The sequence below is a fragment of the Sitophilus oryzae genome, unplaced genomic scaffold, assembly GCF_002938485.1.
Source record: "Sitophilus oryzae breed Bouriz unplaced genomic scaffold, Soryzae_2.0 scaffold_1185_pilon_pilon, whole genome shotgun sequence".
NCBI lineage: Eukaryota > Metazoa > Arthropoda > Insecta > Coleoptera > Curculionidae > Sitophilus > Sitophilus oryzae.
Genome location: NW_022145821.1, coordinates 554946 through 571097, shown reverse-complemented (window position 1 = coordinate 571097; position 16152 = coordinate 554946). Strand labels below are relative to the sequence as shown.

Below are 16152 nucleotides of genomic sequence, written 5' to 3'. Positions count from 1 at the left end.
TTCAATTTTATGAAATTGCAGTAAAAATTTTAAGGCTTCATTTCTCCAAGGGTATCAAAGTTTTTAATACTAAATATTTGCTGAAGATTATCTATTGATCAGATATTGTGTTGCACTAATAAAAATAAAAGTATACTATCTTATACAGAGTGTCCAAAAATTTATATTAAATAATTACTAGCCTTAAACGACAATAACTTGTTTAATTTAAATGGAACACCTTATGTATTTTAAGAGAATCAGAAGCACAATTTAATTGTCTATCAAATTGTATTCTATCAATTTTTACCTATCTCTTCAAGTTTTTGTAGAAAATACATTTTCTTATAATTTAGACCTCATTTATCACTATACCCATGGAATATTGACATATTAGATTATTTTTAAAGATGTAACAAATTTTCAAAGAGTACAGATACTAATATTGTCGATATAGTTGGCTTATTTCATTAAAATATAAAAAAACTGTTTTAATATTTTTTGTTAAAGAGGATCAATTAATATGATCCCAGTATTCAAACTACATTAATTGACTGTTTACACTGATTAATAATAATTGCTCCAAATACTAAAAAACTGAATTTTGTGTGTGTATAGACAGTGTGGTGAAAAGTAACACCTTATACATTTTATTTCATTTTTTGACGAATGCTTATTTATAACAACAGAGAGTTTCATTTTCAAAACTTATTATTATATTGATTTCTGACTCAAATCCACATTTATTTAGAATAATTTATTAACTAAAACAATTAAGTATGTAATTAATTAATTTTTCAGCGGAAATAATGCTGGTATATTTAATTGGTATACTCTTTTACAAATATTAAAATAGTTTTCTTTTTGTAAACAAATGGGCTTGTAATATTATTATTTTTAGCACATGTACATTTTGTATTACGAAAACTTGAAGAGATAGGTAAGAAATGGTATAATACAATTTGATAGATAATTAAATTGTGCATTTGATTCACGTAAAATATAGGGGGTGTTCTATTTAAATTAAAAAAGTTATCGCCGTTTAAAGCTAGTAATTATTTAATATAAATTTATGGACACTCTGTATAAGGTAGTATAATTTTTATTATTGGAACGCAATATCTGATCAATAAATAATCTTCAGTAAATATTTAGTATTAAAAACTTTGATACCCTTGAGGAAATGAAGCCTTGAGATTTTTACTGCAATTTCATAAAATTGAAAATATTTCAAAAACGGTAAGGTTTAAGTGTGATAAACCTTATTCAAATTTACCTTTATTTCAAACGCAGAATCTAAAAATAGAATAATATACAGGGTGTTCCATATAAAAAAATACAACTATAATATTTTTTACTTATTTGGGACACTCTGTATCTTGTAAAAATATTTTTAAATTGTAGCTCGTTTTGCTACAATACTCCGTGTCGTATGTGGTGAACAACCCTGTATATTCTTCTATTATTTCAATGTTGTGTTATTTATTAGAATCTTTTCTTTCCACTAGATCGTTGAACATTACTTTAGTGTTTGCTAAATTAATCTATTCTTTATTGCTAGCCAGAAAACCTAAAGATATAATATAGCATTTATAATCAACATAAATTCACAGATTTATAATTAAAAGTCCCTAATTTATATGTATATAATCCAACCCCATAAATAACATATACATCAATTAAGCTTTACACTGCCTCGTGCGCATCAAAAATACAGAGCAGTGTACGCTCGCGTGTTTGGAAAGTCGGCCACTTAAGCATCTTTTGCGTAAATAAATCATCGACGGCTAATGCCGTACGTAGATAAAGCTGATGCCGCCCCCTATATGTTCAGTCTCTGTTTACTCACTCGACTGCCACCCTAATGTTATCCGAGTAGTTGTGAATGAGAGCAGCAGGAAGTTTGTCAAACAACGCTATTTACTTGGTCGATATTACTTTAGTATTTGCTTGGAATAACTTATCCTTCACTGAACCAGAAGTCGACATAAATATAATGAAATAGTTCATTATTATAATGAATTAAATCATTAATTTTGAGCCGATGAACGATTTCATTGGCACAATGAGAAGTAATTCATTAACTCTATGAACTTTAAGTTCATTAAATCAATGAACAGTGTTCGTTAATTTGAAGAACACATTCATTGGTACAATAAACAGATTTCATTAATATAATGTACCTATATCTTTATATTAATGAACCGTATCATTAATACAATGAAATAATTTTATTGTATTAATGAACCATTGTGGCCGGCTGTAGCTCCAGCGTTAGTGTGTCGATCTGCGGAGCAGAACGTACTAGGTTCGATCCCCAGCCAGTACGGTCGCTTTATTTATTTAAATAAAAATATTTATTTATCTAAATAGAGCTACCAACGAGCCGCCACCTCAAGGAAGGCAATGGCAAACCACCTTGAGTATATTTGCCTTGTACAGCCTCTCAAATAGTGCCTTTCGGATTCGGCAATAAACTGTAGGTCCCGTGTACTTGTGAAACACTGATGACACACATCACAAGTACATGCGAGAGATAGCCGACGCTCTATATAGAGTATGGCACTGTAAGAAGAATGAACCATTATCATTAATACAATGAAATAATTTCATAATCTATTTAGTTATACATTTAAAAGTCGACACTATTAGTAAATCTTGTTACACCGTATAATCGATGATGAAGGTCGCTGTCATTGATATGAAATGTCATTGATAGTCATTTCCCAGCCAACTACCTGAAAGAATTCTACTATATAAATAGATTTCCATTTGAACAAGACCTTAGCTACAAAGGAAACAAAATTACTAATAGTGCCCACTTACTTACGAGCACAGCAAGAACGCGTTCATTGGGACAATGAACGCGTTCATTATGTTAATGAAAGTCTTACATTAATTTAATAACCAGATTTTCATTATACAGGGTTGTTCACCACATACGACACGGAGTATTGTAGCTAAACGATGAGATTTTTACAAATTGTAAGTTTGGGGTTCGTTGAAGGACTATTAGAGCTACAATTTAAAAATATTTTTACAAGATACAGAGTGTCCCAAATAAATAAAAAATATCAAAGTTGATTTTTTTTTAAATGGAACACCCTGTATATTATTACATTTTTAGTTTCTACGATTAAAATAAAGGTAAATTTGATTAATGTTTATTATACTTAAACCTTACCGTTTTTGAAATATTTTCAATTTTGTGAAATTGCAGTAAAAATTTTAAAGCTTCATTTCTCCAAGGGTATCAATGTTTTTAATACTAAATATTTAATGAAGTTTATTTATTGATCAGTTATTGTGTTGCAATAATAAAAATAATACTACCTTATACAGAGTGTCTAAAAATTTATTTTAAATAATTATTAGCTTCAAACGGCAATAACTTCTTTAATTTAAATGGAATGCCCTGTATATTTTAGGAGAATCAGATGCACAATTAAATTGTCTATCAAATTGTATTATTCCATTTTTTACCTATCCCTTCAAGTTTTCGTAGAAAATGCATTTTCTTATAATTTAGACCTCATTTATCAATATATCCATGGAATATTGACATTTTAGATTGTTTTTAAAGCAACAAATGTATAAAATGTACAGACTAGTAATATTATCGTTTTTAGCAAAACGATAATATTACTAGTCCATTTGTATGCAAAAAGAAAACTATTTAAATCTTTATAAAAGAGTATAAAATTAATTAAATATAACACCATTATTTCCGCCCATATACTAATTAATTACATACTTAATTGTGTTCGTTAATAAATTATTGTAAATAAATGTGGATTTGAGTCAGAAATCAATATAATAATAAGTTATCAAATTAAAGTCTCTGTTGTTATAAATAAGCATCTATTAAAAAATGAAATATCATTTTTAAGGTGTTACTTTTTATCACACTGTCTAATGCCCATACAAAATTCAATTTTTTAGTATTTGGAGCAATTATTATTAATCAACGCAAACAGTCAGTTAATGTAGTTTGAATACTGGAATCATATTAATTGGTCCTCTTTAACAAATATTTAAACAGTTTTTTTTTATTTTTTAATGAAATAAACAAATTATATCGACAATATTAGTATCTGTACTCTTACTTCGACAATATACTGTATCTGTACTGTATTTGGTACATCTTTAAAAATAATCGAAAATGTCAATAGTCCATGGGTATATTGATAAATAAGTTCTAAAATACAAGAAAATGCATTTTCTACGGAAACTTAAAGAGATAGGTAAAAAATGGTATAATATAATTAGATAGACAATTAAATTGTGCATCTGATTCTCGTAAAATATACAGGGTGTTCCATTTAAATTAAACAAGTTATTGCCGTTTGAAGCTAATAATTATTTAAAATAAATTTTTAGACACTCTGTATAAGGTAGTATTATTTTTATTATTGCAACACAATAACTGATCAATAAATAAACTTCATTAAATATTTAGTATTAAAAACATTGATACCCTTGGAGAAATGAAGCTTTAAAATTTTTACTGCAATTTCACAAAATTGAAAATATTTCAAAAACGGTAAGGTTTAAGTATAATAAACCTTAATCAAATTTACCTTTATTTTAATCGTAGAAACTAAAATTGTAATAATATACAGGGTGTTCCATTTAAAAACTTTGATATTTTTTACTTATTTGGGACACTCTGTATCTTGTAAAATTATTTTTAAATTGTACCTCTAATAGTCCTTCATCGAACCCAAAACTTACAATTTGTAAAAATCTCATCGTTTAGCTACAATACTCCGTGTCGTATGTGGTGAACAACCCTGTATTGATGAACTTAGATTCATAGTATTAATAAATCGGACATCGATCTATGATTAACAAATCATTATATTAATGAAAAAAGTCATTGTCCCAATGAAACAACAGTTAATAATCAATGTTCATTCATATTATGAACAATATTTTTTTCAGTGTAATGGCCAATATATATTTTTCTATTTTTTTATAGCAAAACATTAGTTCATCACAAATTGGCTTACTCCTATAATTGTTTTATTTTTTCAGATAAAAAACGAGATTTTGTACGATAGAATAACTTAAATTAGGATTAATTGACGTATTCAATTATTGTTTTCCGTTCTTTCCTGTTTCGCCGGAAATGACTACAACTTTTGAGTTTTAAATGACACCCTCGGTATTTTTTTACTTTAGTCGATAAAAAATGACACTTTGAATGGACTGACATCATATGTCAACTTTTGAAATTTTCGCTTAAAAAATCGTATTTTTAATTTCAATCTTGAGTGTCATGACTGTGTTAGGAACACTAATTTTTAATCAAGGAACCTTGGAAATATAGATTTGATCGTTTAATGTTTTCCGTGTCTTGTCCTGGCCTATTAAAAGATACCCAAATCGTATTTTTAATAATACCTCAATTTTATCAAATAGGGGGGGGGGATCATTAGCATATTTGGAAAAAGCATTTTTTACGAATAATTTTGTACCACACACTTGATATTTCGAGTCAAATTGTCGTTATGAACCGCAAATTACGCTAAAACATAAAAGTTCATTAGTATGTGTGCAAATTGTTGTTACGTAGTAATTGCTAACTTAATATTTGGTCGTCATGTAGGATGTAAATAAATAAATCACAGTAACCATTTTTAGAAAAAGTGTATGATATTGAAAGTTTATTTTGTCTTAAGTATGTAAGGAAGCACCCAAACAAAAAAAAAAGATGATAAACACAACTCTATTTAAGAAAAAACAGTCACTTCCTGAATTTTTTCACTCCTAGTCAAATTCATCCTATATCAATCCTGTATCTATGTCAAATTCATCCTGTATATATCCTGCATAAATGTCTCTCTGAGTATATTGGGGATTAAAATAGTATACCGGGGTGGCGCCTCGGCATTGGAAACATAGGAAATCCGATGCAAATTTTGAACTATTCTATTATTAGCTCCCCTGTTGATTTTACAGTAAAGTCGTAAATAGTTTTTTAAAGGTCTACATATGCTGAATACGCATACCAAATTGTCAACCCATAATTTTATCATTGTCAAATATAATTTGTTGTGTTGTTTACACTACTAAGGTTGGAGTCCCCGAAATGCATAATGTTTAGAAAATACAATTTAACAGTGGCATAATGAGGAAAATGAATGTTTTTAAATAATGGTTTTAAAAAATAGTTCATATAATAATTACAAATTGAACAAAAAAAATCATTGATATCGGTTAAGAAATGCCTCTAATATAAAATAATTAAATATTGTTAATTTAAATGGCCGGGCAAACGCTCTCTACCGCGCCTTGCCGCTGTGACGTCACCCGCCGTTCTTCTGGTTGAGTGGAGCCAGACGCGTGTTTATTTTACACAGTTTGCTTTTAAACGCTGTTGAATCTGAGTCAAAATTTTAGTTATTTCTGTTAATTAATACATAATTAGTAATTAGTGATATTTATAAATAGTAATGGATGAGCGAAAACAGAAAAAAATGGTCCAACGCCATGAGAAGAGATGAAAAGAAAAACGTTAAATTATCCTCTATTTTTACGATTTATTGTTGTGAAGATCATTTTGATGTAAGTTCATATATTTATGTATATTGTCTTACATAGGTATATGAAATTCGAATGTTCAGGGTTATTAATTATATTTTGACACCCACATACAGCCTTAACTGCAAGTTTTCTCTCTTTTAAAATTAATTCTAGTTATACAGGGTGTTTCAAAAAAGGTGGTCCAGAAAATTATAGGTATTTTTCGATTTTCAACTGTCAATATTTCGTAAACATTTGAAGATAGGTATAGGATATTATACATGAAATATATCTAGAATATCTAGAAATTTCCGAAGAATCCAAAAATATATAGGGTGTTTTACTTAAAAAAGTAACTTAATTTTGGCGTTTGCTTATGGGACACCTTGTATAATATTTTCATTACTGATAAACAAATTATTTCCTATAATTTCGTAAAAAAAACAATCTTTAAAAATAACAAAGGTAAGGGGGTGTCAATAAATAAAAAAACTTTCTTTTTCACGCTATGCTCTGGGGTTATTTTTCTACGTACTAAACAAATATTTTTGTCTCTTTTCACTTCTACATAACCTACAGCATTATCTACATACGTCTCCCTCCCTGATCTGAAAAATAAGTTTATAACATTAATTTATAACTATATAAAAGTTCGTAACAGTATAGGTACCTACTTATACTTAAATATGCCTCAGTACTACAAAGAATAAATACATACCTCTCTGTTTTTTTCCTTATAATTCAGCACCAATAAATTGGGAATTTGTATTTATAAAAGCAGCCAACATAAAAGCATTGACTTTTGGCAAGTTATCTGATTGTGCGTTTACAAACCCGGAATCTGCCATTACTTAAAAAATTCTCAGAACACCCAACACATACAAATAATAACTGCACAAAAAAGCTCCTTCAATCAACGCTAAAAGCAACAAAAATGTCTTAGTACGCCACCTAAATACGTACATAAACGGAACACGTCTGGCCGCTGCTGGCCATCGCGCGTCGACGAGAACGGCGGGTGACGTCAGACCAATAGAATATCGTTTCAATTCGCGAGGCGTCGTTTGCGTTATCCATAGTATTTTAATGGCCCGTTTTATAAAATTGTGGTACTGCTTTCAAGAAAAAAGTTTTTTTTGCATTTATACATATTTATTCTAATAAATTGAACAGTTTCTGGCGAAAAATAAAATATATGCATCTTCCTGATTATAGGATGACAACTTAAGGTACGTTGGCATTTGCCTGGTTTGTTTGCCCATTCAGTTTAACTTCAAAAATAAATGCAGTTTTTCTGAAAAGCTTTTAAGTTGCTTAAAACCGGCTTGTTCAAAATTTTTCAAATTTGGCATGTATATTTACTATACGCAGACCTTTAACAAACCTATTTACCACTTTGCTGTAAAATTAACAGGGGAGCCAATATCTGGACAGTTCAAAATGTACATGGCAATTCCTGTGTTTCCAACGCCGTTGCACTACCCGTTATATACACATACATTTTTTAGGGGTTAATCCTGAAAGTGTATATTTTTTAACACATGGGCTTTACCAACTTCTTATTTTATATATTTTTATTACAATACAATTATTATCATTAATATACTTTAAAGTGGTCTTACGAAGTGTAGTGTAACAACCCAAATTCGTCAACAAAGTTGAAGAGGTAATATTTTGGCCAACTGTATAACAAGAAATTTAAATGGAAGAAAGGAACCTACGTTGTGTTAAATATTTTTTTATTGTGATTACCTCGGATGCGCCTCGACAGAAGCAATATTTTGGGAAATTTGAGGAGAATAGGTTATGTAAATAAAACGCTAAATTTGTAAATAGCCCTACTTATTTTATTAAATGAAATGAAAAGAGTGCCGTACTCTGCCTGGAATTCACATGTAAAAGAGCACGGCAGAGAAAACCATGATCACTATTCCAGAGACTCTAACAATGCTGTCCTTAACTTTAATAAAAGGAAATAATAATAATATAGAAGCTGTCCTCATACCAAGGTTTGTAGTTTTATACATTCAAAACATGCCACATTTATATCATTCAAAACTGAAGAGTGTTTGGTTAGTTAGCAGGTCGCCGCGCCGCCTGCAGGTACTAAGGTCCTGGTTTCGGATCTCGAAGCTAAAGTTGGATGTTTGGTGTAAATATCTTAATATTATATTTATTGTTTATAGTTGCCCTATGCGAGCTAAAATATTCGCCCAGTCACGGTCGAAAAATATTAGTACATTCAACAAGGCCCTTATTGTCACTCTGAACCACAAACATCGACACGACTGGACAGTACATTATTGTATTTAGATTACTTTTAAACTGAAATTATTTACAGCATAAATAGATCCCATTAAATACATGCACATGTTATATTCATAATAATTTAAGATGATAATTAACATAATTCTCAGATGAAATAAATAAGGAAAAACTTTAATACAGAATATTAGAACAGAAAAATAAAATATATGCTTTAGTTAACATTAGTTAAATAATGTGAAAATATTTACTTTACCTTTACTAAAATTCTTTGTCACAAAACTCAGGAAACAAAATAAATCAATGCGTCTTGAATGGTAGTCTAAAAGCTAATCCCCTTACAACTATTATCTCTAGTCGTCGCCTGATTTCCCTCTCCCTACTTTTGCGAATCATATTTTAAAAATCAATAATTTTATTTATGTATACAGATTGTCTTAAAAATGAATGTTTTGAATTTAAAGAAATATGTCTATTTTTAAATAGGCGGTTCATCTCAGAAGAGATGTTAAAATAATAACATTTGTTGAAAGAAAAATAATAAACTAATAAACTTATTTTTAAATTTACAGTTAAACCTGAGGTGGTAAGAATTATTGGAGACAGTAATGGAGTAACCGGTGTGACAATCGAGAGTGGTTCAACGCTGGGTCCAAAAGAAGAAGGTTCTGAAGTGGACCTGGTGTGCGAAGCTGGAAGTGGCAAACCCATCCCCAGGGTCAGTTGGTACAACGGCACGACACTGATTTCTAGAGGTAAGTTTTTGCATTTTCTAAATCAACAGTAAAATAAAAACACTAAATCACCACAATACACGAAAACACTTTTACTTTTCCACTGGACGCGCGTTTCGCTAACCATGTTAGCATCATCAGCAGATGATTATAAACTGATTATAAACGCGGTTTCAGTTTATAATCATCTGCTGATGATGCTAACATGGTTAGCGAAACGCGCGTCCAGTGTAAAAGTAAAAGTGTTTTGGTGTATTGTGGTGATTTAGTGTTTTTATTTCGCTGTGTAACACCAAAGGTTCCATCCCTCAACTGTAATCAACAGAACATAAACATAAAATATACGTATAATACACTGAATAAAAGGATCTCTCAGTCGAAATGAATATGACTTTGACCCAAAAGATTGGCGCTTTTCAATAGGGCCAAGAACGACGTTTCTTTGCCCAAAGCATTAACTATCTTTTCATAAGCTTTAAAAAATTACTTTAGAGAATAGAAGAATCTATCTGTCCAAAGTATTTCACTCTTGACCCAAAATTAATATGCAAAGAAGTTCTTGCTACAAGAACAATAGTCCCTTTGATTCATGCAAAAATTCTTGATTGAAAAGGGACATTTCTTGATTAAAGAGACACTTAAAGAGACACTTCTTAAACAAATACTATTGACTCAACTAAAATTTATTTTGATCTAATAGAAGTCTATACATCATATATACAGGCATATTACGAGGTATATTATTTTCTGATAAATTTAGGTTTTCCTGGTCTGTAGTAAGTAAAGTGATATTATTTTCCTCGATAGTAGTTATTTCTGCTTCTTCACTCCTTGGTATTTTTGGGGTAGTTCATCACTCTACAAATTACAAAGAAATGTTACATCACGATTAATCAAAGTAAAGCAAATAAATTATTAAAATTATAAGCTTTGGTCACATTTTGAATTTTTTAATACGACGCGACGACTTGAAATTCTAAAATTTTTGTAATTATTTGCATAAAAAATCATGCATTATCTAAACAGGTGCATTAGGTAAATGTCTCTTACCTTCAAATATAGCAAATAAATGCTCTTATTTCCATTTTTTCAGAAACTCCTTTAAAGAATCCATATATCCCAAAATTTGTCCATAAAAAATGACAAATGCATGTTAATAACGATCACTAATTTGTACGTGTTTGTAACGCATATCGTATAATGCGTTTAAAAAGCAAATTATGCAAAATTCCAAGTGGAAAATTCCAAGCAACAAAACCCGTGCGTACTATGATGTACGACTGATCGGACTGCCGACTGATTGTATATACCGTCCTTCGTCATCGTCTTTGCGTGTTGTTAGTATTTTTCATCAAAAGAGTATTTAGCTATTGGAAAAATTACCATGTTTCTTGAATGAAGTACTTCCTAGCGTATTTTTCTTATGATCTTAAAAAATAGTAACTTGCATTTGGTTGAATGAAAATAGATTCAAGAGAAATTTTCGAATTTTTCAAGAGAACCAGTTTTCTTGAGTTAAGAGACTTTTTCTTATCGTATATAAAGGCCCGCGCTTGGCATTTGGACCAGTTTTGAAGTTTGATAATACCGCGTTTTAAATTGTGAATTACTTGGCGAATGTGCCAGAACCGTTAGAGTAATAATAGTTGCATAAACTGTATTATAAATAGTATAAATTCTGTGTACAAAGTAAGAAAAATAAATTCGTTCAGTATTTTATCTTGAGTTTAAATTAGTGGACCCACGGGGAATCCGTAACAATATAATTATTCAATATGAGTATTATTTACCTATCGTGTGCTGCTGTTTTAGAGATACTCCAGTTTTTGGTATCATATACAAGATAGTATACAAACTTTATTTGTGGCTAATACAACTGTCTGGCCATAATCACTGGCAAACTGTCTCTGAGATATTAACTGTAAACTATGGTCTGGGTCAACACTTAATTTCCCCTTTGAGTTTTTGTCCACTTAATTTTAAAACAAAATACGAAACACACGTAATAACACAGTCCAACAAATGCAAAATATTTATTATTTCTATTTGACCAAAGTATTTGAAACAATACTATAAGCTATAATTTGGCAAGAGTTTGACAACTCTCAAAAATCGTCCGTTTGTCGTTCATCGAAATCTTACTTGAGAAAAAAAAATCAGAGTATAGTACCTAATTTTATTTATATTAATCTTATTCTTACATCTCAGAAATTCTTTTAGAAACAAAATTTCATTCAATTGAATTCTCACATTTCATCGGATATACTTGTGCGAGTCTCACGTGTCGCTTAAAACGTAAGTAGGCTGCCATTTTTCAGAAAGTTCAGACCGCTTTGTCGATATTAAAATGTACTAGATAGAATTCGATCTGGGAAATTCTAAGAATTCCGCGGTGGTTTCTTTCAACTAATATCTTTCCGCCGTCACGCGAAATACCCGCAAAACGATCTGACATTGCTCGCAGTTGAGAGTTTAGGAACTAATTTGAAAACGGTAGGATTAGACGGCTTGGAAAAGATATCGGTTTTAGTGTTTAACTACCACTCTAATGACTGAGATATTTTAAAGTAAGTATCCTAACCATAGATAAAGGAAAGATAAGGATTTAGATTGGAATGCCCGTCAAAATTTTGGGTCGCGAAATTGTTTTGGGTCGCGACCGTTGTACGCGATCTGGCGCTGCTATAGTGGTTGCTAAAAACAACCGCAAACAAAATCAGAAATAATTTTCTCTTGTCCATATCTCTTTTTAAAGTCAGAATCTTCAAAAAATTTTAAATCTTTTAAAATATAAACCGCTCTCATTGAAAAAATTCCGAAAAATGTTTAAAGCGTCCATTTTCAAAGTAATTATTGCTATCTTCTGAGTTTGATTTAAGTTTTATTTACTCAAACCCGTGATAATTGTGACAAACTAACATTAAAAACTTAAAAATGCTGTGTGTGCTGTGAACTGCAAAAACCATCGTGGATCGTGGCATAACGTCGGTTTCCAATGTTTTATAGATATTTCATACATGTCCTTACATAAAATAAAGTTTCTTGTATGCAACACACGGTATTTTATTTATAAAATTAAAAGAAAATAATAATAAATTTGAATAAAGAATATTTGGCGATATAATTCCAGCAAAATCCGAACCGCTCCGAAATTTTCAAAAGCTTCGGGTCGCGACCGTTCCAGGAATAACGCCAAATAGTGTGTACATTGTCCTTATGGGCACTTTCCAATCTAAACTTGTTTTATTTATCTATGATCCTAACTTACGTAATTCGAGTGAAAGCGCTATACAAATGCCCAGCTTATTTGACCCATCGATCATGCCAGGGAAATTATACAGGATAGTACTGCTGATAAAACTAAGTAAAAAAGTTCGTATAAATATATGTTCTAAAATGCTTAGTTTCGGAGATACAGGGCGTAGAAGTTTAATTATTATTTCGATTTTTTTGCTGAATTTTTTTTTCGAAAATCGCTGCGAGTAATGGTTCTCGAGATATTTGGAATCAAAATTATCAATACCTGCCATTATTGACATAAATTGAACAGGTTGAATAAATAATTATTAAGGGGTGTCCAGACCGGATGAGCGAGCAGGAGCGAGCAAGAATTCGGGTATGGTCTATGGGAACGCTTAACTGGTGTGGACGGCTCTGCGAGCGAGCGAATGATTGCTTGCTCGCGCTCGACGCTGTTCCACGCCGTGTCGGTACATCAAAGAAAATTTGCGCTATTGCACGTTCGGTTTGGACGGGATTTTGTTTTCCACGTTTGCGATCGAATATCAAAAATGAAATGGCCGAATGAAGTTGTTTTAGAACTAATAGAGGAGTACAAAAATCGCCAAGACCCGTAAGGTTATAGCTAGCCTTTCTCTAGGTGAAATTGTTTTTCAGTAATTGGTATCACTTTTCATTATTTTTATGTCAATTAAATCTAATAAGGTATTAAAATCTGTAAGTGACATCCGACAAAAGTTCTTAAATTTTCCAGAATCTTCTGTTTCAACATCGTTTAGTAAATTGTTACCATCATGAGAAACTCGATTTTTAAAAAGAGTTATGTTCCACCATCTCCTCTGCAGTCGTTTTCTCTTTTGACGTTTCAACAATTTATAAAATACAATGAAAGAGGCACAAGCAATAATTTTTTCCGACATTATGAACATGAAGTGCCATACACCGATCAACGCTGAACATACAAATAATCGCTAGGTCTGGACGGATGCTGATCATGTGCTCGAGAGCAGCAGAAATCACGAGCGAATTTGAATAAATGTTTGCTCGGGCTCGTTACTGCTCGCTCATCTGGTCTGGACGCCCCTTTAGACTGAAATCATAAATTTGAAATGTTTTTTGTGCCAAAAGTACAACAGAAATTGTTTTATCATCATTTTTTCGAAGAAAAATTTATGATTAATTAAAAGAAAATAAAAAAGTTATGTAGATGGCGCCTCCTACAAATAATATAGATATCAAAATCAAATTTCTCATGTCAAAAAACTCCCAGACACCAATTTTCATCCAAATATTGACTTTACTTCAGAAATTATTTGAAAAAAATCGAAATAAAATAAAACTTCTAAACCCTGTATCTCCGAAACTAAGCATTTTAAGACATACATTTATACAAACTTTTTTATTTATTTTTATCTACAGAATATGCTGCTGCCGAAATTTACGGAATACAGTTCGGCCCACCTTCATTTCATGAAGACTTCTAGGTTTCTCGCCATTAAATGAAAATCTACCAAATAAAATAGTTATTTTTTGTAAACCCCATTGTGTTGATCTAACAGAGACCAATAATTGGTCAGTGCTACACCGAGTATACCTAGTTCAATCTTCAAATATTTATTAAAATAAAAGTAATTATTGATCAAACCGACTATCGAGCTTTCGACTTCGATGGAAATCGATGACAAACTACCCATGAAACTGTAAGATTGTAAGATTTTATTAAATTGTAAGATTTCTTTTTAATTTTGTAAATCCATATTTTATTTTTTAAAAGTCCTTGTGTTTAATAAATTACAATTGCCAGGCATTCAAAACCCCAAAAATTTAATTATATACAGTTACCGCGTAATTTAATTATAGTTAATAATTATTATAATAGAGAGATATGGCAAAGTCCAATAATGCCGCAATTCCGCTATTAGCGCTGACGTTATTTTGACATTTGCGTTTGTCGAACTTCAAGTTATGGCAACACAAAATAGCGTTGATTGATTTTGACGATTATGCCAACATTTTTAAAAATTTAGCTTTAACCTAGTTTTCTGATTTTGTCAATCAAAAGAATTTTCTTTATTAGAGAGATATTGCAAAGCAATTTTCAATTTCCAATACTGCAGCAATTTTCAATTTGAGATAAAAAAAACGAGATTTCGTATTTTAGTATATGACATGAATGTATATTGTATATGATGTATTCAATTAGATTCTGTCACTTCCTGTTTCACCAGAAATTAATGCAACTTTTGATTTTTAAATGGCACCCTCGGTATTTTTTATTTTGTATGATAGAAAATGAAATTTTAGTTAGACAACTTCTGACATTTCCAGTTAAAAAATACATTTTAAAGTTCAATCTAGGATGCCATAGGTAACAACAATAAGTATGTAGTACAAAATTATGCTTTTTCCAAATTTTCTAATGGGCCATCCCCGGTCCATTTGAAAAAATTGAGTTATGATGAAAAATACGATTTGGGCATCTTTTAACTGGTCAGAAAAACACACGAAAATCATTAGGTGATCAAATCTATTTTTCCAGAGCTCTGTGATTAAAACTTAATGGTTTTAACACAGCCATGGAACTCAAGATTTAGACTGAAGAAATTTAAAATGCTATTTTTTTTAATCGAAAATGTCAAAACTTGACATATGATATGTCATTCTATTTAGAATGTCATCTTCTGTCATATGAAGTAAAAAAATGGCGTGATGGTGCTATAGTAAACGCCACGAATGTTTGGGAGTGATTCATCGCTTAATAAAGTTAGAATCGACACGCGCGCTATCATTTTTACATTAAAAACGTAAATTTTTGCCGCAGACGTAGGTTTTTAAAGGCCCGGTCTAATCATCTGCCTGCGCTCCTCTTATATACTTATTCTAAAATGTTAGCGTGATTGACAAAGACGATACTATATCGCGTTTCTTTGATTGATTCGATTTTGTGCGTCAGTCCATTGGTATGCTTGCAGTGCGACCAATGGGGCACTCCAGTTTATATTTATAACCAAATATATGTTTTGACAAGACTTTGACAGTTTGCTGGAATGCTCCATATTATTGATTATTTTATTTTTGTGTTTTAGTATAAATTTGGATATTTTTAAACTGTTTTGTTAGTGATACCATCGGTAAGTACGAGATTTGAGCTAAGGGGTAAATTAACAGATAAATTTAGTGTGTAAAATGGTCTTACCCCTTGGTGCTTTTGTTTGGCTAGTTTAGGTTAGGAAGGTTAGGTTAGGTTAGTTGAAATTTTACCGAAAATGCCCGGCAAACGACTAAATGATGGGAAGAAAGAATTCATTGTGCGGTTGGTTACTTATTTCTTGCGGGAACGCGACAACTATGGTCCTGTGTTTTTTTGTATAGTTGTACCGTATGATCGAAAAAAACGGTATCCAAT

The 16152-nt window shown here is 30.9% G+C and overlaps 1 protein-coding gene across 4 annotated transcripts in view; it reads left to right on the top strand.

Moving 5' to 3' along the window:
* LOC115891564 (hemicentin-1) overlaps window positions 1–16152 on the top strand; it is a 602580-nt gene that overhangs the window by 254535 nt on the left and 331893 nt on the right. For all 4 annotated transcript variants that reach the window (XM_030912053.1, XM_030912054.1, XM_030912055.1 and 1 more), the window contains one exon: window positions 9345–9527. In XM_030912053.1, coding sequence (XP_030767913.1) covers window positions 9345–9527 — 183 coding nt within the window. The remainder of the gene's footprint in view (window positions 1–9344; window positions 9528–16152) is intronic.